The 23,712-nt window shown below is 35.5% G+C and overlaps 2 protein-coding genes across 2 annotated transcripts; both read left to right on the forward strand.

Moving 5' to 3' along the window:
• Window positions 1-802: 802 nt before the first annotated feature.
• On the forward strand, window positions 803-4,715 carry LOC128548815 (uncharacterized). The gene is made up of 5 exons (XM_053524303.1): window positions 803-947; window positions 1,624-1,740; window positions 3,506-4,021; window positions 4,442-4,512; window positions 4,686-4,715. The coding sequence occupies exons 1-5, from the start codon at window positions 803-805 to the stop codon at window positions 4,713-4,715; spliced, it is 879 nt and encodes a 292-aa protein (XP_053380278.1).
• Window positions 4,461-15,496, forward strand: LOC123562713 (G-protein coupled receptor GRL101-like). The gene is made up of 6 exons (XM_045355322.2): window positions 4,461-5,489; window positions 5,935-6,482; window positions 7,961-8,088; window positions 11,016-11,076; window positions 11,365-11,600; window positions 14,916-15,496. The coding sequence occupies exons 1-6, from the start codon at window positions 4,720-4,722 to the stop codon at window positions 15,069-15,071; spliced, it is 1,899 nt and encodes a 632-aa protein (XP_045211257.2). The 5' UTR covers window positions 4,461-4,719; the 3' UTR covers window positions 15,072-15,496.
• Window positions 15,497-23,712: the final 8,216 nt, after the last annotated feature.

Below are 23,712 nucleotides of genomic sequence, written 5' to 3' on the forward strand. Positions count from 1 at the left end.
CCGGTGGCGGACAAGGATCACAATTTAATATTGTTTCAATACAATGAAGTAAATCATATGCAATTACTACATTATTTGGGCAAAAGTGGTATGGAGATAACAGTTGGACCTATCATTTGTTCTAATGGTATGCTGAATACCGTAAAAACCTATTCAAATTAATAAAATGAGTATTTTAACAAGATATAGACTCATTTGCACTAATCTGATGTGCGTGCGTACGTGCCAAAAACAAAACATCTTTTAAGTGCATGCGAGTCATGCAATAAACCATACTGTTTAGTATTAAAATACATAATACAAAATCATCTGCTATTCCAGTGGCGTCTGACGTAAATTTAAAGCCCCAATGGCCGTGTATTAAGATAATATTTTAAAAACATCGGGTACTAATTGAATCAAATACACTCAAAATATATAAGTTCTCACTTTTTGTTTCTTGTAGTGTTTATTAACATTTTCATTACCGATCGACGTATGTTATAACGGAATTAGTGGTTATATTTATACAAATCATTCCCCAATTTTATTGATACAAAACTCTTCATTCACAGGTAAATAAGCTTTGTGGGAAAAGTCGTTTTTGAAGTCAACATCAGGTTGAATAATTTGATATTTAAGGGCATTTGTGTTACGGTGAAATATCAATCTTATTTATGACCTTAACAGGGGTTTTAAGTAAAGTATCGATTGCAAAAATGCAGAAAACATCTTTCTTAATTTTATCACATTATATATGCCGTTTAAGACAACAATGGAATAAACAATTATATACACCATCAATTATATCTCTTGTTTAATTATGTTAGTGGACAGAGCAGTAATTACAAACGTAGAACTAGAAAAGAAAAACAATGCATTCAAAGGATCAATGCGATGTGTGTATGACACTGATCCGGCTGGTTTCGAAATAGGTAGTAGGTCTGGACAACATCTACAAGAATGTGGTAATACTTTTTACTTTGCTTGAGGAAATTTCAGACTTGTTCAATCACAATATATCAATGGGCTCTTATGTATCAGTCAATACAATCTTTGCAGTAAGAAATGATATATTCCTTATCTCGATTAATTGTCTATTGTCTTTGAAACAATGTAGCTATACGCAATTCACTAACAATTTATTTTGCCGTTCGCTTGAGCTTCCATGCTTAACGTATCTGACCTTTCGTTCTTAGCAATGGTTGGTTTAAAACAATGTTAACAATGTTGAATTTCTGAAACGAGGCCGCTTTCGAGCCAACTTGCAGAAGCTTTATGGTTTATCCACCTAAAATACTGTTAAGAGGGGCACGGTGGTCCAATCTTAACTCTATTAATAAACGTTGGAAATCGCCGAATGACCATTGCAGGGTCGGATTGACACTTAACCCAGCAAAATGTATTACTCTGTTGGGAAGCAGCACTGAAGATGTAGTTAAAATGAAAGTACGGTAAGCACATCTGGTTAAGTAAATTCTAAAAGAATGTTTATGTTACGTTTGAAGTTTCAGGTCGCTTTGTTATGTAAGTATATATTTCTCGGGAAAATAATCTGAATTTACCAAGACGTTCAACTCCGATTGATCGGAAAATATACTTATTTCACCAGAAAATACAATATGAATATTCTATTATTTTCAGAACATTTCAGCTGCCCCATGAACACAGTTAAATGTCCTCGAAGCTTCTGCTTACCAATGAAGTTTATATGTGACGGAAAGATACAATGTCCTGGTGGCCAGGACGAGGAGGAATGTGGTAAGTTTAAAAACATGAATAAATTGCCTGACAGTGTATAATTTAATATAATTTAATTTTATACGCCCGTTTGAAAAACGGGACGTATTATGGGAACGCCCCTGGCGGGCGGGCGGCGTCCACAGACCTTGTCCGGAGCATATCTTCTACATGCATGAAGGGATTTTGATGAAACTTGGCACAGTTGTTCACCATCATGAGACGGAGTGTCATGCGCAAGAACCAGGTCCCTAGGTCTAAGGTCAAGGTCACACTTGGAGGTCAAAGGTCAAATTCAAGAATGACTTTGTCCGGAGCATATCTTCTTCATGCATAGAGGGATTTTGATGAAAGTTGGCACAATTGTTCATCATCATGAGAAGGAGTGTCATGCGCAAGAACCAGGTCCCTAGGTCTAAGGTCAAGGTCACACTTAGAGGTCAAAGGATACAAGAATGAAAACTTTGTCCGGAGCATTTCTTCTTCATGCATAGAGGGATTTTGATATAACTTGGCACAAATGTTCACCACCATGAGGCGGAGTGTCATGCGCAAGAACCAGGTCTCTAGGTCTAAGGTCAAGGTCACACTTAGAGGTCAAAGGATACAAGAATGAAAACCTTGTCCGGAGCATTTCTTCTTCATGCATAGAGGGATTTTGATATAACTTGGCACAAATGTTCACCACCACAAGACGTAGTGTCATGCGCAAGAACCAGGTCCCTAGGTCTAAGGTCAAGGTCACACTTAGAGGCCAAAGGTCAGATACAAGAATGATTTTGTCCGAAGCATTTCTTCTTCATGCATGGAGGGATTTTGATGTAACTTGACACAATTATACACCATCATGAGACGAAGTGTCATGCGCAGTTCCCTTCTTTAGAATTACTTCCCTTTGTTGTTACTATAAATAGCTTATATTGTAACTTTTTCATTACTAGTCGTAGGGAAAAATCGAGACCACTTTTTTGTAGTACAACATGCATGCTACATCCAATTTTGAGGTGTATTTTGACCAGTCTCTACCTGGTAAAGATTTTTGTGTGGACTTACAATTTTTTTTTTGATTTTCTTTTTTTTTTTTTTTTTTTTTTTTTTAAGATTAACTTCCCTTAGTTGTTACTATAAATAACTTATATTGTAACTTTTTTATAATTGACCGTAGGGAAAAACCAAGACCACTTTTCTGTGGTACAACATAGATGTTACTTTCCAATTTTAGGTGTATTTTAAGGTATCTCTACCTGGTAAGGAGTTTTTTTGTGGACTTAGAAAAACAAAACACTTAGTTATTACTAAACAACCACAAAATTAAAATTCCATTTGCAAATACAGGTGCTAGAGTAAAGAAATTTGCTGTGACGGGCGTATATTGTGACATTCTTGCACTCTTGTTAAAAATGCAGAATGGAAAGGATAACTACATGTATAAAAATGCTGTAAAAAACTACAGTTCCTAACACAAAACTTTTATTGTGAAACGTTCCACAAGCAAGTGTTTGAAGTACGTTTCAGTAAATTCACCTTTGTAAACAATCACGTCTTCGTTGTATTTAGACGTGAATAAAATTGTTTAATGGTTATAACAAAAAACACTGTTTGATGGAATGTACAGCTAGGCCAGACTTTCAGCCTTCCAGAATGAAATGTTTTAGCATACTCTTAATATTACTGTGTCATATATTTATATTAAATAGTTTCTGTGAATATAAATGTTGGCCTTACAAATATCATGTGAGGTTGGTCAAACAAAAATAATGTGGTTCATTTTAACTTATTCATAAAGGCTGCAAGGATGCAAATCGTGAAGTTGTCCTTCTTTACGAGGATCTTAAAAGCAAAGAGGAACGTCGTACAATAAGGAAAATTGCGACTCAGTTTTATACACCTAACAGCGTTGTTAGAGAGCTTCGCTACAAAGTAACAACTCGTCCAGACAAGTTAGAATTTGATCATCGTTTCCTGGATATATCTGATACAGTAATTAATCCACACAGCTCCATAAATAGAGAGTTTACTTGCAGTTACTCTGTACTGGCATCGGACTTGATCAACAGAATTGAATTTTCGAAAAATGACGCAAGAGGAATTTTATTTTTTCAAAAAAGTAATGATACAGACATTCTTGCAGAGATGATATTTGCAAAAATAAAGTCAAAGCCAGAATTTCTGATATACAGAATTATACAGGATCCATTTTATATGAAATGGAAATCATTCCCAACCGTTACAGATATAAAAGTAAAATCATGGGATAATCTGGCTGCAGATGGAGCTAAATACTTTTCGGAATTATGCAAAGGTATGACATGTTATTACTTTCATTATCGTTTTTTGTTATTATTATTCTTAAAATTATTGTGAATGTCTGATCATGAACAACAACTGCATTTATTTACTGAGTAGTCACCACTGTTTCCATGCATTCTCTTATTCAAGGACAAAACCATACATGCAATGTCATGATTGAATTTCAAATTCAATAATGAAAACAATTAAGAAATAAAATATATTTGTCTTGGAAAGATCTCAAATAATCATGGTCATATTAATGACATTACCAATAATTCATTATTTACTAAATGGTGACCGCAGATGGGATGTTAATATTTTGTATGTTCTCTTGTCTGAGGTTAATACGCCTTTGGATCGATCATTTTGAAATATTTTAAATATTTAATAATCTTAGAGTAGTTATGTAATTTGCTTTTATCGTTTTCAGAAGCAGCAATAGTACTTTGTCCAAACGAATATAAATGTTCAGCAAGTAAGACGTGCATTCCATTGGAGCAAGTATGTGATGGACAAGCACACTGTTTGCACGGTGATGATGAGCGATTTTGCGATTATTCATGCCCAGGAAACTGCACATGCGTAGAGTATACAACCGACTGTGATGCTGCCGAAGTGGACAATAAAACCTTACCTTATCTGCACAAAAATTCTCGTTCGCTTAAATTGAGCAGGAACACTGGACTGCGAAAAATACTTCTTAGGCCAATGTCAAATTTTCCATACCTTATATCTTTAAATCTTTCAATGTGCGAGATAAAGGAGATGACTAAAGATATATTTCAGCCGATTGGTAACTTGAGGATACTTGACCTCAGCTATAACAAAATTAAAAAAATTCCAAGTGCCGCTTTCATTGGACTGAGAAAGCTAAAAATGTTGATCTTACTAGGAAATAGGGACATATCTTTATTTGAGCCATATTCACTTAATGGTCTATCCAGTATAAGAAAAATTGAAATTACAGGTTCAAATATTTATAAAATTTCCTCTCACACTTTCGCTGGTTTAAATCTTGACAAACTACGATTATCTGATAACAATATACATGAAATGGAAGACAACGTTTTTTCCGGCATGAGTGTGAAAATCATTGACATGGAAAATAATAAAATAAAAACATTCAATAAAGGTTTATTCCGAGGGGCATCAGGAATAACTGCCTTACATACACCTGCATTTAAGTACTGCTGTGTTCGTCCGAACTATTTAGCAGATAAAGACTGTTTTCCTGAAAAAGACGAATTTTCTTCGTGTGCAGATTTATTGCGGGTTTCTGCACTTCAGACAATGCTATGGCTAATTGGAATACTCGCACTTTTTGGAAATATTGCGTCTGTTATTTACCGTTTAGTCTATGATAGAGAAAAGCTGAAACTGGGTTTTGGAATATTTGTGACGAATCTTGCTGTGGCAGATTTCCTGATGGGAATTTATCTGATAACCATTGCAGTAGCGGATGCAACATATCGCAGCAGGTATTCAAAGTTTGGTTTTCTTCTAAACTGTCTCCTAACACAGATTCCTGAAATGACAAGTTAATGAAATGTACTCATTTTGTTACGTGTTTAGTTTATACTTATCAATTTTAGCACGGTTGTAATGACAGTTTGAAAGTTATTTGAACCGATTTCGAGTCTCTTGATGATTCCTTCATGTCAGTGATTGCTACAGTAGCTGTTTTATTCTATTCTGACATTTGCTACAAACAAATGCCCTTTACATTGTTTCTTGTATTAAACATTGTTTCTTGTATGGAACATTTTAACTAATCAGCGTCCGCCAAAAGGCACGTATGACATATTGTATAACAAGTGCGGCTTATCAAGCTCTGTGGCCACTATTACACGTCAGAATTGTAAAAAAGTAGGTTCCTCAAATTAACATTTATTATTGAGAAATGATTTATACATTTCATTTAAGATATATCTTCATGGACGACTACTGGAGGAACAGTGGATGGTGTAAATTAGCAGGATTTCTATCTACCGTCTCATCAGAGGCCAGTGTGTTCTTTCTGTGTCTTATTACACTGGACAGGCTTTTAGTGATAAAATACCCATTTGGTCAAATACGCTTTAATACGAAAAATGCGGGGATCTCCTCGGGTGTTGCCTGGGTAATTTCAGTGTCCGTTGGACTGATACCAATTTTGTACGAGGATTATTTTCAAGATAGGTTTTATTCAAAATCAGGCGTTTGCATCGCATTACCGTTGACCCGAGACCGGCCACCAGGATGGTTGTACTCTATCATCATTTTCATTGGACTAAACTTTTTAACATTTTGTTTAATAGCCATTGGACAGGTCATTCTTTATTCGGAAATTACAAAAACAACATCGGGCATAAGACGATCTACTAGAAGAGGCAAGAAAGGATTAGGAAGACGGACAGAACTTAATGTTGCAAGAAACCTTTTGCTTGTCGTGACAACTGATTTTCTTTGCTGGTTCCCTATAGGTGTCATGGGTAAGAATGCTATATGTTTCAATACTTTCTAGCTACAAGTCGTTATTCGTTTTCCTAGTAGATAACATAGCTTCTGCAACTGATTAATTCTGATTTAGCAACCATTGCAGGTCATGATCAGATTGCATGCAATATTTGCCATTCAGTCAGAATCTTTATGGTATGCACCCCATTGAACAGTTGATGGTACTGTCCAAATTTTAAAAATGGACAAGATAGTTATAGACATTTAGCAGTGTAATGGTTAAGTCATGTTCCTTTCATTTAAGGTAGTACACCCATAATGCCAGTAGGCAACTTCCGTGCGATAACGTATTCCTTTATGCTACTCATGTAACCATCTGTCATGCTAACAGAAACTCAAATGGTCCAAATCGCATACAAGTAGTACGTGATTAAACCGAAAATGTCGATTGCCATTACGTGTAAGCTACCTTAAAATAAGAGCATTATGCAGCTAAATATCTAAAAAGATGATAAAGAGGAACCCTTTGTGGGCGGAATCAGGTCATGTGAGGTGCATCTGTTACGCATGCGCCAAGTTCGCCAGAAATGTTTAGTTTTATTACCGCCCGACAAAAGCAAAACAAAATCTCTTTATTTATGTTCTTCAAAATATAACTTTTGTCTAGAGATTTTTTTGATTATGTGATTCCCAACAGTGTAACGTTTAGGACCTTGATGCGTACATATATTTGATTTAATATTTTTTTTTGCAAAATTAGAAGATTCAATCTTGCTATTTTCCATACTCGGCGGTTTTATTTAATAAAGTTTTGCCGCATTTATTTTTTATTTTGAGAAAGCTCAAAGAATGAAAAAAGCACTTCCACTATTATATATTCTACTTGCGCAATACAATGCGTTTAATTGGATATTGCTTACAACAATGTTTAGATTAAAATGAAGTTTAGTCAGTATGTGAAGAAACAAAAAAGATTCATCTCTCTATGCGGTGATAAGCAAAGTTCAATCATTTAGGTAATCAATATTGATTTAGCACTACACTGTGTAAACTCATCGACAAATCGCAGTCTAATATCCAAAGCAAAAGATACGAATGATAAAGCCTTTAACAGGGTTTGTTGACACCAGAAAAAACGTTCGGTGGTATTATCAAAAATGGTACTTTACGACTAAGGCAATGAGTTTCTTAATTCATTGCCATGATATTGTAAATTCATAAAACAATACAGTTTTGCCAAAGATGTTTCGCTTTAATAAGTTTCTTCAGTTGACATTATATAAAGTACGCAATAATACATGAAATACGGAAATGACGTCGACGCGCACAATGGACGTCGACTTTTAGACGCCACAAATGGCTCATAAAAGTGCGTCTTGAAATAATATGTCTATGTTTGTTCAATACTATACATAAGTTCATTCATTCGTTCATTGCCACTAACCTATGTCTAGTTTACTGACATGTACTATTTATATAAGATAACATGATAAATTTCTTTCAATAACATAAGGGATGATGGCAATGTCTGGTCACGTGATTCCTGGTGAGGTGTATGCCTGGACGGCCGTATGTATACTTCCAATAAATTCCGCGCTAAATCCAGTTCTTTACACGTTAACAGCCTTTCTAGGGAAAAGGGTAAGTATTGCGTTGTTGGAATAACGATTGATCTCAGAGCGACTTCATATGTAAGACCGACCGTATTAAATTGACATTGTCTTGTTGATAAAGTGCCGTTGTTTTGATGGTGCATTTTCACTTGAGTGATTGTATCAAACGAATGCATCATTTGTCAGTTTCGTGTGTGATATATATACATTTTGTACTACATGCATATTTTTGTACTTTTCAATAACGTAATTCTTTTGAAATGAACGTTGCCAATCAATTTTTGTCACTAGCATTCGAAAAGAACACCTCTACCCTCCTCCCTCCATTTTTCTACTCGTTTACTTTCTGAAAGTCCTTTGTTGGACAGCTAACTAATTCCCATGACCTGGACGTTTAGGTGTTTTCAGTAACAACCATATATACTATAATTTTTATTAAAGGATGTATTAGTTTATGGTACTATCCAAAGTGAAAAATGAACAAGTTCATTGCTGAAATTTAGCAGGGTAAGGGTTAACTGTTCAAGCTTTGATGGAGGAGAAAAAAACCTATGTGCCCCTCTAGACAATGTTTCATGCATGGAGAAAGGTGCATGCGTAGAACCACCGACTTTCATAAGCCTGCTGTATGTCTTTCTCACACAAACAGTTCTACACCAAAGCACTGAAGTCATTTTGAAACATTTAAAAATATAGAAAACCTAGACTAAATGCATTATGATATTATATCAAATAAAGTACGACGCCGTATTTATACTGAAATATTTCTAGATATCATGTACATTCCGAAACACATTTAATGATTATTTCTTACAACATTGATAAATATTATTATTCCCGGATGTATTCTTAACTAGAGATGCTTCTGAGAAAAGCGCATGTCTCCCACAACTGCCCAATGAAAAATGACTAGTTTCTCTGGATGGTCTAGACGAATGTATCCAATAAGTAATTCAAGGGCCATAATTCAAAAGTGCCTGAGCGGATTTGGCTAGTTATCGAACTTGGCCGAGGTCTTATGGTCAAACACATTTTGTTCAAGTTTCGTGAAGATCCGATGAGAAATGTTAGACTTAAGAGTGCGGACAAGCTTTGCGACAGTGCTGCCCAACGAAAAATGACTAGTTTCTCTCGATGGTCTAGACGAATTGATCCAATCAGTAATTCAAGGGCCATAATTCAGAAGTGGGCGGATTTGGCTAGTTATCGAACTTGGCCGAGGTCTTATGGTCAAACACATTTTGTTCAAGTTTGGTGAAGATCCGATGAAAAATGTTCGACTTAGAGTGCGGACAAACTTTGTGACAGACAGCCACACACACACACACACACACAGAATGGAGTAAATCATTATGTTTGCCACACCACTGTGTGGTGGGAGACATAATTATTATATAACAACTAAAATCGTTCAAAAGAAAGAAATATAAAAAATTAAAACTTTCATGAAGATACTAACATGAGTACGATACAGAAACTTACCGAAAGCAGTTTGAAATTACAATAATAAGTTATGTAAAACATAAATCACAAAACATCGAGTTTTTATGATACCATATACCCACTTTAATGATAATTTTTTCATGAAGTATATGTACATTGTAACAGTCTTTGGTAAAATGCAGAATAACTAACAATGTAGTTTGTATTCGTTACCGAGACGGAGAGTCATTTCAATATTACAATTAATGGTAGACACAGACTGGGAACATTTACCGAGCCGGTGATAAATAAATATAAAATAAAACAGAATGTGTGAGAATTAAGTTTAAGGTATATTGAAAACAATCATGAGATCGTTAACATTTAATGTTGAAACTGAGAGACTGATTAACTTTTTGTAATACAATAATTGACTTTTAGTTTGAGACAATTTATTTATTTTAGTAAGTTTAACGTCAGTTTTAGACAAAACATACAAATGACTGACAAATATATAGCTATTGTGATAAGACAACGATAATGAGAAAGGACGAAAACGTCGAAACATGAAAACTGTTTGCTGCAAAAATTAATTAATTCATTGAAAATATTCTACATGGATATCAGTTTCATTAACAATCTTAACAACATCATTTCAATATACACTGTACTGAAACATTCAAGTGTTGTTATTTTGAAATTCAAATCCATTAACGCCATGTTAATTACTTACATGAATATATTCAAAACGAGAATCTAGAGTGTCCTTCGATTGATCATGATTTGATAATATAAATAAATTAAACTGTTAGACTCAAACAAATTCAGATAACTGTTATTTAATGTTATTCTTATTTGGTAACATATGAAAATTAAGTACCGTTACATCATAGACAAACTATAATGCGGGGAAGATAATGGTACATTGTATCTTATCTTGTTTCAATGCGGTTTTATTATTTTATTTTTTTTTTTTTACTTATCTGGTTTAGATAATGAATTGTTAATGCAAACTGAATATGTTTTTATTTTAGGGATAAAGTAATTTGTAACGCTATATTTCTAGGAAATGTATTAGAAACATGATTTAATGATTTATGAAAATGACACTTACATATTGGTAATAGGTTAGACCATTCAGATATGATAAAATGTTTACAATGGATGTCATCTACAATTATAAATTCGGTTCCCATATAATGTTTAAGCTTTATAACGTTTTTTATAAATAAATGTGTTGTAGCGGCAGTATTTCCGGAACGCCCAAACGTCCAGATCTTAACAGACATTGGGCTTCCTAAAGAATCATAATGGAGAAATTTCACTAGTGGGTATGGTCGGGAGGAGGCTTCGTCATTTTGGCCCATAGCCAAAAAGCAATATGGACACAATAATTAGAATATATGATCAGTAGGCAGCTTCTACTTTATATAAAGTACGCGATTAGAAATGTCACAAATAAGAAAACAATAGTATTTGATAAAGCAATATTCTACAAATTATAATGTTTAATATCTTATATTTAACAAACAGAAAGCACAATCACAACAGAATACACAACCAATGAGCTTCGCCTACCAATCGCATATTACAGGTTTGTTGCTGATTTTACTACAATTATTTGTTGAATCTAGATCAATAATCTTTTTTTTAAGGCATTATTTCAATTTTTTAAATGAATTGAAAGTAGACAGTTTGAATAAACAAAAAAAAAAACAGCCATATATACAATTGATTCGTACCACTGTAATGCTTGCCGTAGGTTTTCAGTGAATTAAAGGACTATTGATTTCATTATTTTGTATACATATGTTATGAATTAATATAATAGAATGTCTAAAAATATGTTTTATACATTTAAACTATTCATGACTTTTTTCAGTCCGGAAATCTCGACCATTTAAAGGCCTGTTTCGATATTTCATCACAAAAGCAGATGAGTTTGACCAGATGTTTGTAAGCCTGGAGGACCTAGACAACAAAGACACTACCCTCACGTCAAAGGCTGTTCTAACTTGTGTTCAAAATTTGACTCGTTGTCTCTGCTTGTTACATAGAAATTCACTTATGGTGAAGCTTGATGGAAGGAGCGTCTATTTAAGCGTGGCAGATGGCAGGGTAAATTCAAAATTTATTGAAACACACATGTCCAAATAGAAATTTTATAACTGACAAAGAGCCAAATGTTGAAGAATTAAAGGTTATACTTATTCTTACATTATAACTTTGTAATTAATATATAACCTTCACAGATTAAATGCTAGCATAGCTTCAACAATATAGTATTACATAAAACATTCAAATGACGTTAGAAATGCATACATGTTATTGATTTATTTAAGCTTGATGTTAAAAATCCAAAACAAAGCAGTTGTTTCTAGGTGTTGAACTGGTACTAATATAATTATAACGCGTGTAAAAGTACTTGTAAAATCAAGCTGACGTGATGCTATCCTGGGAATCCAGTCTGACAATTTCTAACTTTTTTCTACCTGCAAATTGACAGCCTGGGGAAACCTGTTTTCTGACCGCAGCACCACTTATATTACACCCGAAATATGCGGGTGTTTGATAAAGAACGATAACTTCTGAAAGCAATAATCCATGGCTAAGAACTGAAACGGAATTCTCACGGAAAAGACAGATCGGAATCGTGTACTTCCGAAAGGTGTCCGAACATTTCAGGGCCATATACAAATACCAGTTTGTACCTCCCATAGCTTTTCCAGCAAGTTGATAACTTTTAACTATGTCAGTAAAGTTTGCGCCATAGCCATCAAAATGTTATATAAATGCAGACGTAGTGATCTACAAATTTACGAAAACTGACGTATTTTCGGCAGCATTGCCTCGTTTTCGTTTCAAACAAGCGCATATATGATCACATGTTAATCAGGCTAATTATAGAAAATTTGTTTGTTTGTTTGTTTTGGGGTTTAACGCCGTTTTTCAAAAGTATTTCAGTCATGTAACGGCGGGCAGTTAACCTAACCAGTATTCCTGGATTCTGTACCAGTACAAACCTGTTCTCCGCAAGTAAATACCAACTTCCCCACATGAATCAGAGGTGGAGGACTAATGATTTCAGACACAATGTCGTTTATCAAATAGTCACGGAGAACATACGCCCCGCCCGAGGATCGAACTCGCGACCCCGAGATCCGTAGACCAACGCTCTTACCTATTGAGCTAAGCGGGCGGGCTAAATTATAGAAAATTGATAATAAGTAGTGACATGGAAACTCCTTCAGATTTCTCCAGGCGTTGATATCAGAATCTCGATGAATGCCAATTAACACTAATTAGCGCAAATTAAGTCGGATCTTTAATGCATAGATATTATGTATTATTTCTTCTGACAAAGCACAAATATTATTAACAGCTTCCCAGGCTAACGTGATGCACGACGAGGCCACTTAGGGAACCTCGGTGGATTATCAAAAATAAAAAGGTTTAAGTAGAACTAATTTAAGAATTGCACAGACCAAATGCATCTAGAGCCGCGCACCGCAATTCAGGTATGCTCTCCAAAACTTGGAAGTTTAGACTATGTAGCAGAGAGTTTGTTTGTTTTGGGTTTAACGCCGTTTTTCAACAGTATTTCAGTCATGAAACGACGGAAAGGTAACCAAACCAGCGTTCCTGGATTCTCTTCCAGTACATACCTGTTCGCAGCAATTAACTCCTAAATTCCTTACAGAATTATTTCAGACGCAATGTCTTTTATCAAATCGTCACGGAGATCATCGCATTCACGACCCCGCGATCCGTAGACCAACGCTGTCCCTATTGAGCTAAGCGGGCGGGCATGTAGCAGAGAGAGACCTTCATAAAGGCTTCAACAGGTTTCCATTTTATCAGAATAAAATCATCACAACACGGTGCGTGTTTTATACAACGATTAGGAAAGGAAATGCATGATATATAACACATTAAACGATACAGAATAAAAGGCAATGATAAGTTACCTTTGTAAATAAAAGATGCATACCAACATTACCATTAACCTAAAGTCTGCTCGGCAATCGAGACTAACGTCCGATCAGAAACAAAAAAAAGGAACATTATTTGCATATCATTTAAGCACACAACTCGTTTTGTACCAATAGTCGATTAGTTCACAGAACTGCCCAAAGACGGAAACTAAGACTTCATACTTAGTCAGTGTTCAAATTTATATCTCAATCCGAATGCATTGTATTAGATTTCAGTTTTAATTCTGTCTGATGGGAAACTCCAAGATACAGAGACAGTACTTTTTCTCGTATTCGTTGTCTTGCCTATTATTGAACACTTTATTGTGTTTCTTTTATTGATTTACCTTCTGCAAAATCATTTTTTACATCAGAATATGATTGTTTAGGTTTTCCTTTACATGTTTGTATGTACGTATTTACGGGAGCATTTATGTGGAAGATAATCATTAACGCTTAGTAGGATTTTTTTAATCATTTGTCTAACTGTTTTATATTGTTTTCAACAATGTTACCGCTAAAACGAATTTCAAACTTTATTCACTTAAATTAACCACAGGTCCACAATACATGTAAGGCCTTTAAACCTGATCTTACACACGCATAAATTATAGACATGTATAATGTAAACTCTGGACAATCATTTAAAGGCTCATTTTAATTGAATACTTTTGCAAACTTTTGCAAACTGTTAAGAATATGTACATAGAAACATTTTTATGCGCCCGAAGGGACTATTATGTTATACCCCCGTTGTCCGTCTGTTAGAAATTTCGTGCCCGCTCTTGAACCCTTTGAAGGATTTCAAAGAAATTTGACACAAAGTTTACCGCATCAAGTCGACGTGCAGAGTACATGTTTAAGTCGGCTTGCTTCAAGGTCAAGGTCACACTTGAGGGACAAATGTCATATGAGTTTGTTTCGTGTCCGCTCTGTAACTTGAACGAACTGCTTGAAATGTACGCCTCATCGAGACGACGTCCGGGGCGCGTGTTTTAGATGACTTGCTATTAGTTTACTCTATCGGTTATTTGAAATAATGTAGATGCCAAGCATTCTATTGCCATTGCTTGGGATTGGGATTCACCTGGGCTTTCTCTTGCCATTGTCATTGCTTGTGACTGGAATTCACCTGGTGGTGAATACTTTTATTTACACATTCCCGTGACTTTGGAACATGATAGGAGTAAGAGTGAGGTTAGGTGTGCACCATAAACGAGTTCAAGCTCCCAAGGATTGTTTTGCCGCTGGCCTTTCCAAGGCGGGTCCCGTTATTTCTTACTTGTTTTGTATGTGATATGTGTGTGCGAGTGTATGTGCATGTTTTTGCGTGTGTGTATTGATCGTGTGCACCTCATCGTGCTGGGAGTTGCGGTTTGGGAAGGCATCGTTTTTGAAACGCGGCATTCCCTGTTGGATATTCATCCTTGTTTTAAAGCCTTTATATTGTAAATTGCAGGTTATCGGAGACGTACAAATTCGACAGGAACCGTCAGGGTGCACAACTAACGAGATGAAAAAGGAAAGCATGCACGAGCTTGGAAAAGTTGTTCGACGTCTCCTGGTAATATCACAGAAGACAAAGAAGCATCATGCTGAATATATTGAAAACTAAAGTGTTGGTACTGAAGAGGAAGACTGATTTCTAGTCATTTTATAGTATAATCCTATTACATTAAACATTACACTCCGCACAGGTAGAATTGAAACTCGGTATCTCAAATTCCAGCGTTTTACTACCGTATAACTGAATTCGATTTAAAATGATATTTTGTGCACGTGTTTTCAGGACAGTTCTTGAAAATTTCCTCGATGTACCCGAAATTTCAAGGAAAGAGAGTTCAAAATATCGAGTTAAATGAAAACTTTGTTTATGTCTATTAAAAAGACTTTTTAAAACCTAAATCACTATACTGAATTGTACCAATCAAACTAGCGTCTGTATATACATGTTGTTTGTCGTCATACTATAATAAATTTAAATTTAATAATGAGAGCATGTGAATACTTGCACTCTATATTCCATGTCAAGAATTTTAGTTTTTCCTGTGTATATATTTAATAATTATGTATTGTGATATGTGTTTGTTAAATTATCTTTATGGTCAGTTCTATAAAGTTGTGACGTCATAATTTGTGCTTTGTCATTACAATAAAAAATACATTTTCATACACAAATACAGACAAAAAGGTGCTAGAGTTTAACAAGAATCATTATGACTCTTTTATATAAATCAAGGGTCATAACTTCACCCAATATTCAAATAAATTTGGATCACTGACGGAGATCTCTTGGCCCATTACAATGTGCCAATTTCGACTAGCACGTGCACTGGACTATCTGTCTTTTCAGACTAACTAAATAATGAGACAATTCGGTAATTGCTATTTCATAACTTGGAATGACTCACGTAACTGACTTATTGCTTTACAAAATTTTATAAATTAAAAATTGTTGAAGCAACGATAACGTATGACATGCAAAACTGCAACTAAATATTGCGATTCAATATTGGCAATAATTAGATTTCTTGCCAACAATTTAAACATATACTAGAAATATATTATTAAGGGATACTAATCGTGTTTGAAATGTCACTACAATATGCGTAGTTGTTACGGAAGATAATAGGTAAAGGTAGATTTCTCGGAAGCATAGAGCACCAAACACACAGCCTGAGAGCCATACACTTGCAATGTAGGTCCACAACAAAAAGAAGCTGTAATGGAAAAATATTACAGATGAGTTGCTTCAAAAATCTAACAAGTACATATACAATTATGCCAGATATAGATATAGGGGGAGGAAGTGTTAAGGGGTAAAAAGGAGTTGGGTGGGGGTGGGGAAGGTAAAGGGGAAAGTAGAACAAGCTTGGATGAATATACAAAGGGAATGCTACGTTCCTTTATCATACTTACACTACAACGTAAACCATAATAGCGCAGACATTCATGTATCAAAGATAAACACACAACTACACCTAATTAACTAACATAGAATGACAAACAAGTAAGATACAAGAACACAGTAGGGAACCACTTCAGACTCAGAAGCACACAAACCATCCCTATAAGCAGGCAAACTAACTCAGCGTAAAGGGGGTATGCAAAAAGGAGCTCAAATGCAAGGGGAAAGGAGGGGGCGAAAGGAGGAGTGAGGTGGAGGAAAAAACGCTTACATCAAACAAGAAAACATACGCAACAGACGATGGCTCCGGAAATTTTGAGAACACAATCGGTCCAAAACGAACATCATGACATCGGCGCTACCCCACCCACCGTATTACCAATATAACATATTTGTAAAACGTTATAGAGTAAAGAAATAAGCATGTCATGCATTAAAAATGATTTACCAATCACCGTGAGTAACCATTCAATGTTATAAGTGATCGTTACTTTGTTTGAATTTCGATGTTTTTCCGAGAAAATACTTGCAAGGATGAAATTGCCGAGGCATTGTTGCCTTCGGTACCGTATACACGGCAGATACTTTGTGATGTTTACTCATTATTTTCACGGAATCTTATAAAATACAATGCGTCAAAGTGATTTACTCGACACAAAGTCTCTGCCAAACATCCTCAGTATTTCTAAAATACCCTGCCGCGGACCAAACGTGTACGTTATGTGAACGCTGAGATCGAATTTCGCGTGTGTATGATACCAAAAGGTCACGTGGGTTGGCCGCGGATATGTCATTTCACTGGCATTGTACTACGTTTTATAAAGTTATATGTTCTCTTCTGATGTAAACACACGTTTTTAAGACCGATTTGATAAACTGACCGGTGCGCCTCCCCGGTTTTCTTTATCATTCGGGTTTGCCAGTCCAACAGACAATACAAGATAGACAGAAAACCAGTTGAAAATAGGGGCACCGCCTTGGAACCGTCAGTAACCTATATGAAGGAAACGCTTTATAGTTGCACGCAAAACTTTAACCGAAGTGTAAATTGAAAGCACGGTCAAAATTTGAAGTGCATTCAACCATGGGTTACTTTTCATGGTTATTATAACGTGCTTAGAAGTCGGATAGCTTGTCACTACGCCACCGTGCCATTAGGTTTCTCTGTGGGTTATTTGAAATAATAACCAATATTGCCTAAAACAATGAAAACGCCAAAATAATATTAGAAAGATTAATGAGTGCCAGGTAGATAATTACGGACAATACATTACTTCTGTTCTAACATGTCATCCCTAAACGTTTGCTCAGCGTGCTTCTTTGACGTTTGCTGCCATGTCGTATACATGTATACTATGATGTACAATTATTTCATCATAGAAGTAGATGGGCATGTGGTCTGCAAGGTCGTACTCACTTTTTAATTGTTGATAATGTAATCTTTCAAATACGTTTCATTGTAAAGAAATTTGAAATTCGGGAAATGTAATGATGTGTGTCCATAGGACACTGATGCCTTGTAAACCGTCATTTTACGGTCAATTGTTACTTATCGACAATATTAGACCAAGTCAACCTTCTGAATGAGATGCCAGAGGCTTTAAAGAATAAGGATACGTGAAAACATCATCAAAAACATTTGATGAAAAAACTGAGCAAAAGTAAAAACATAGGGCATGTAAATCCTAATTTTTTAGCAGGAGTAAAACATCACATATTTGAACAGATTTCCTATAAAAATTTCACGATCATGTCAAATACGTCTAAGGTACGTGCTATTGTAATAATAGCAGTGATGACAATGATAATGATAATGATGATGATGGTTATTGTAATATAGACCTGCAATAGCAGCAGCAACATAACTCATAACTCATACCCTCGTAGCAATGGATTCCATCAGGAATGAGGTGTCGAGAGTGATTAATATAAGTTGTAGAACTTCCTTCGTAATCGACCTTAAATAAATCATGCATAAACTAACATAAAAAGCAAGAGTAGAAGCTATGATAGTGTTAGTGGGAGAGACAGAAGTCCCTTGGTAGAGTTATCTAGAGCGAACTTGATGCAGTCTCACAATACATAAGCAGGCTACATACTTATTAATAATTATCGAAATCTGAGAATAGATTAAGAATAATACATCCTGTATCTGTTTTGCAGTCTCATAAATATGACTGAAATAAAGCGAACAAAACGCAAAACGTTTTGTACAACAAGGTTTGGTACAAATTACTCGTATGAATCTAGCTAGTGGAAATGGACAGACTGACGGACGATCGTACATACAATAGGAATTTATACATCTGCCCCTCATGATGATGGTAATGGTGTTAATGTTGCTGCTAATGATGCAGTAAATGCATTCAAACACTGACAGTCATTGACAAAACCTGTGAAAATGTAATAACCTTCTGTTTAGACAACCGTACATGTCACATTTAAGAATGTGTCGAATGTTATCTTATACGTCACAAGTGTGTGATATCATCTAGGATAAATATATGGTCCTACGAAAGTACAACTGAATATGAACTGTGAATTTTATGTTGTAATGCATGATGTTAAGGGATGAAAAGTGTTATACTGTCCATAATTAATACATATCTATACGTCTAAATTACTCGCCTTGCAGATGGCAAGTATATTTCTATTTCCCCTCAGACTTTGGCGTTAGCGTGATAAAACCACAAACATAATTATAATTTGTAACCAATAAAGTCATTTCACTAAGATCTCACAAACATTATGCCAGGTCCACTCTATTTTGAAAATTCACTATCCAAAACTTTCGACAATTTAGTAGCATTAGGATTTGTAAAGAATAAGTCATCTAATTATTTTCTAACATCATTAAAATAAGAGCATTGAATTGATTGTTTATAGCTACGCACTGAAAATGTTTCACTAAGGCAGAAAAAAAATGTTGTTTCCAGTATCCCGACCTACCCTAAATTTTTGGCCCGACCATAAAAGTTTTTAGCCTTGGAGAATTTTTTTTTCAATTTTTTAAAAAAAAACTGCACTTTTTATGCTTTAAACATGGCTAGTGATGTTAGAAATCAACTCACTGATGCTCTAAAGGCATAAACCCCTTATCTGTATTCATTTTTGACGCAAAAATAATTTCCGAAAAGTCTCCCTTAATAAAAAAAAATAAAAAAAAAAAAAAAAAAATCCGACCTTCCTACCCTAAATTTTTAGCACGTTACTGGAAACAAAGAATTTTTTTAGGCCTTAGTACTCTGGCATATGTGACATTTTATTGCGAGCAAAATATGGTATCTTCGAGTGATACTTTATTAATTTCATTAACGGATTGTTAGAGAGTTTTTTTGTTTGTTTTTTTTTCCAATAAATAAGCTGACAAAAAACTTCTCAAACAGAGCAGCAAGGGTTTTTTAATGTCCCGCTGAATTGGTGTAAGTGCAAGGGAAGTAAACAAATAGATATCTTTAGTGCCACATTCACTCCTCGATATTATTATACATTTCTCATAATGGCAGATCATTGGCCATATTCATCAACGATCTAACCCTTGGGTCCTATTTTGTTTCTATAATGAAACTGTTCATCTTTCAATTTAGACAGTACCATTAACTGTATAAAGGAGTGCATAAAAAGATATATTGACCGAATGAAGAATTGCTTTAGATCTATGATGAAAAACGCAGGAATAAAACGGTATCTTATTTTGATATTTACAATTAATGCTTTCTGGTGAGATGGAAGTGTGGATTTATCGACACGATGAAAGCGATATCGACCGAGGGCACAGCCCGAAGTTGATATCGCTTTTATCAGGTCTATAAATTCACATATCGACCGAACCTAAAAGGCAACAATTGTTTTGTTGTTAGATCCAGTCTACCTATAAGAGTAAAAATTAAATAAAAATATCTGCAGTCTTTGATCATTTTTCGTACTAAATAGTGTACAGCGTCGCATTGTTTTGACGTCAAACCGTGATGACGTCACAGCTAGAGGTCAATGCATGTTTTGGCTCCACCTTTGAGTCAGTTCGGCTTTTTATCATTGATCATGTGACTACGTCTAGACCAAAGGAAAGGACTTTTAAATATAGATTTAATAATATTAATGATAATAAATCATAATGGAATATGGCTGATCATTTTCCAGTAGTTGATTTTCTCATAGACTCCCAATATATACTCGTTTTCGCGAGTAGAATTTTCGCTACAATGTTTGTTTGTTTGTTTGTTTTGGGGTTAACGCCGTTTTTCAACAGTATTTCAGTCATGTAACGGCGGGCAGTTAACCTAACCAGTGTTCCTGGATTATGTACCAGTACAAACCTGTTCTCCGCAAATAACTGCCAACTTCCCCACATGAATTATCAGAGGTGGAGGACTAATGATTTCAGACACAATGTCGTTTATCAGATAGTCACGGAGAACATACGCCCCGCCCGAGGATCGAACTCACGACCCTGCGATCCGTAGACCGACGCTCTACCTACTGAGCTAAGCGGGCGGGCTTTTCGCTACAATGTAGATTTTAATGAAACTTCTCACAGTTGTAAATTAACATGTTGCCTTTAACATGGTGAAATAAAATGTGTAGGTCCGTGTGCTTATTTGTAAGATATTTGACCATGAGTAAAGTGAACCGCAATTTTCCCGCTGATTTTAAGACATTATTTTGAATTATCTAACGTGTCAGGTGTTAAAATATCATATTTCAACTTTAGAAAGATAGTAACAGTGCCATTGTAATAAATTTACTTACATGTTGCCATTATGTAATAAAATGATTTTCATTTCCGTACGCCGAATCGAGGCTTTATTCTACGTTTTCCGTATAAATGACGTTACGCCATCACTTCCTGATTATCAAACGTGCAGAACTACCTTAACAGCGAGTGTAAAAATGCTTCAAAGAAAGCTTGACCATTGAGCAAATATTCAATATTAGACACAGGTATTATCATATAGTTATTTCAATCATTTAAATTCTTCAGACGCAAAATTACTATATTAATTTTAATCATATAAATATTTGATGTGTGTGGTGGTAAATAAAATTTCACTTAAGGTGAAAAATGTATCACTCATAATCAAGAAAGTTATACATATCAAAAGTGAATTCAGCGGAATGAGAAAACTGATCTCTCTATGTTCGCGCACAGGACACTCTTTATGGTTAATAATGAACTTCAACGTCAGTGAGCTCGAAAAATCGAAATTTACGTCCTGAACACATTTTTGTGCATAAAACATATAAACCACTGGATGACGTAGCTGCTTTTGTATCGTTATATGAGCCGTGCCATGAGAAAACCAACATAATGGGTTTGTGACCAGCGTGGATCCAGACCAGCCTGCGCATCCGCGCAGTCTGGTCAGGATCCATGCTGTTCGCTAACAGTTTCTCCAATTCCAATAGGCTTTAAAAGCGAACAGCATGGAGCCTGACCAGACTGCGCGGATGCGCAGGCTGGTCTGGATCCATGCTGGTCGCAAACCCACTATGTTGGTTTTCTCATGGCACGGCTCATATTTGTTTTATCAGTTGACACAAGTCCAAACAAGGATGGAATGTACATGGTATATATGCATATCGGACCCATCTCTGTGGAAAATGAGAAAACGTATCCCTCTCTGTTCCGGCACAGGACACTCTTTGTGGTAAACAATGAACTTTAACGTCAGTGAGCTCGGAAAATCGAAATGTTCGTCCTGAACACATTTTGTTTGTGCATAAAAAGCATGTGAACCACGGACTGACGTAGCTATATAAACCTTTTTACAGAGAGCTATTTCCTTAGCAACGGGAGACAATTTTCGCGCATGCGCACTCTATGTAGGGCAAAAAGACATGGCCGCACAATATAGATTACGTTAGATTTATATTGCATTTCAATCTACTGGATCAATAATTAGTTTGTTTTATAATAAATATCCACCGCAAGACAAAGGAAAATATATGTAGATCTTTGCAAATGCACAGCTGATATACTTTAACTAATGCGCATTATCATTGATAAACTATTTTTCAGCAATTTTGATCTCGACAAATTTAGGTTAAGAAAAATGAAAAAAAAAATTTCATGAATTAATAAAATAATAATAAAGTTTTTGTTTTATTTCCTAACATGATCTCACAGAACTTACCACCTGTCGCAATTAGCTTACATCAAACTTCTAATATAAATAAAAGTCCCGTATGGTAGCCGGAAGAGTATGTCTAATGGTAGCCGGAAGAGTATTCCATAACTTCGGCGCAGCTGATGAAAAACTACGATCACCGTACCTCACAGTTTTGCTTTTTGGAACAACTAGTTGTTTTGAGTTGTTCTTGGATCTCAAATTTCTTGCTGGCTGATAGAGTTCTAGCAAGTCTTTAACATAGATCGGTGATTGGTCAGGCAATGCTTTGTATGTGTGAACTAGAATCTTAAAGTCCACTTTGTGAGTAACTGGTATCCTATGCAATTCTTTTAAGACCGGTGTAATGTGATCATAACGCGATATTCTCGTTATGATTCGAGAGTGTTGTGAAGATTTTGAAGTTTATTCAGCAAGGACTTCGGAACACCATACAAGGGCGCATTGCAATAATCAAGGCGTGAAGTGACGAGTGAATTTACTTGCGATTTTGTTGCATCTTTATTTAGACATTTCCTGATGTGGTCTATTTGACGTAGCTATCAGTATCCTGATCTACAAACTGAGTTTATGTTTTTCCATGCTCATTTTGGAGTCTAGAAAAGCACCAAGATTCCTTACACATTTAGATGGTTTAATGTTCTCCAGTTTTCACAGAAACCAATTCAATATGTTTTTCGTTTCTTTGAGAGGTAAATACAATGACTTCAGTTTTATCGGCATTGATTTTCAACAGGTTGCTGTTCATCCAAGATACATCTTTTACCAGACAATTTTCAACACAGCGTAAAGCATCATTCTGAGAGACCGGGTTTGTTGGTTTGAAAGACAAATAAAGTTGCCCACCGTCGGCGTAAAAATTGTGATTTTGTCCATGTTTCTTGCATATTGTACCAAATGGTTAAGTGTACATTGTGAAAAATTTTGGTCCGAGAACGGACTACTGTGGGACACTGTATGTCATTTGCACTGGTATTGACAATTCACTATCTATGGTCACAGTTTGGTAGCGGTCGCTCAGATATGAAGTTATCCATTCGAGTGGTTTCCCTGCGATACCAAAGTGGCCGTGGAGGCGGTGCAATAGTGTCTTGTGGTCGATGGTATCGAAAGCAGCTGATAGGTCAAGCATCACTAACATTGTTACATCATTTTGGTCAAGGGAGTTGAGAATGTCATTTTGAACCTTCAGTAATGCAGTCTCAGTGGTGTGAAATTTT

Source organism: Mercenaria mercenaria, chromosome 15 (assembly GCF_021730395.1).
Source record: "Mercenaria mercenaria strain notata chromosome 15, MADL_Memer_1, whole genome shotgun sequence".
In the NCBI taxonomy this organism is placed as follows: Eukaryota; Metazoa; Mollusca; class Bivalvia; order Venerida; family Veneridae; genus Mercenaria; species Mercenaria mercenaria.

Bases quoted from the DNA above. Each gene is read 5' to 3' on its own strand.
- LOC128548815 (XM_053524303.1), top strand. From the start codon at position 803: ATGTTAGTGGACAGAGCAGTAATTACAAACGTAGAACTAGAAAAGAAA. The intron at 1,741-3,505 runs GTAAGTTTAAAA...TTATTCATAAAG, and splicing joins CCAGGACGAGGAGGAATGTG to GCTGCAAGGATGCAAATCGT. The intron at 4,022-4,441 runs GTATGACATGTT...TATCGTTTTCAG, and splicing joins CTTTTCGGAATTATGCAAAG to AAGCAGCAATAGTACTTTGT.
- LOC123562713 (XM_045355322.2), top strand. From the start codon at position 4,720: ATGTCAAATTTTCCATACCTTATATCTTTAAATCTTTCAATGTGCGAG. The intron at 11,077-11,364 runs GTTTGTTGCTGA...GACTTTTTTCAG, and splicing joins CTACCAATCGCATATTACAG to TCCGGAAATCTCGACCATTT. The intron at 11,601-14,915 runs GTAAATTCAAAA...TGTAAATTGCAG, and splicing joins TAAGCGTGGCAGATGGCAGG to GTTATCGGAGACGTACAAAT.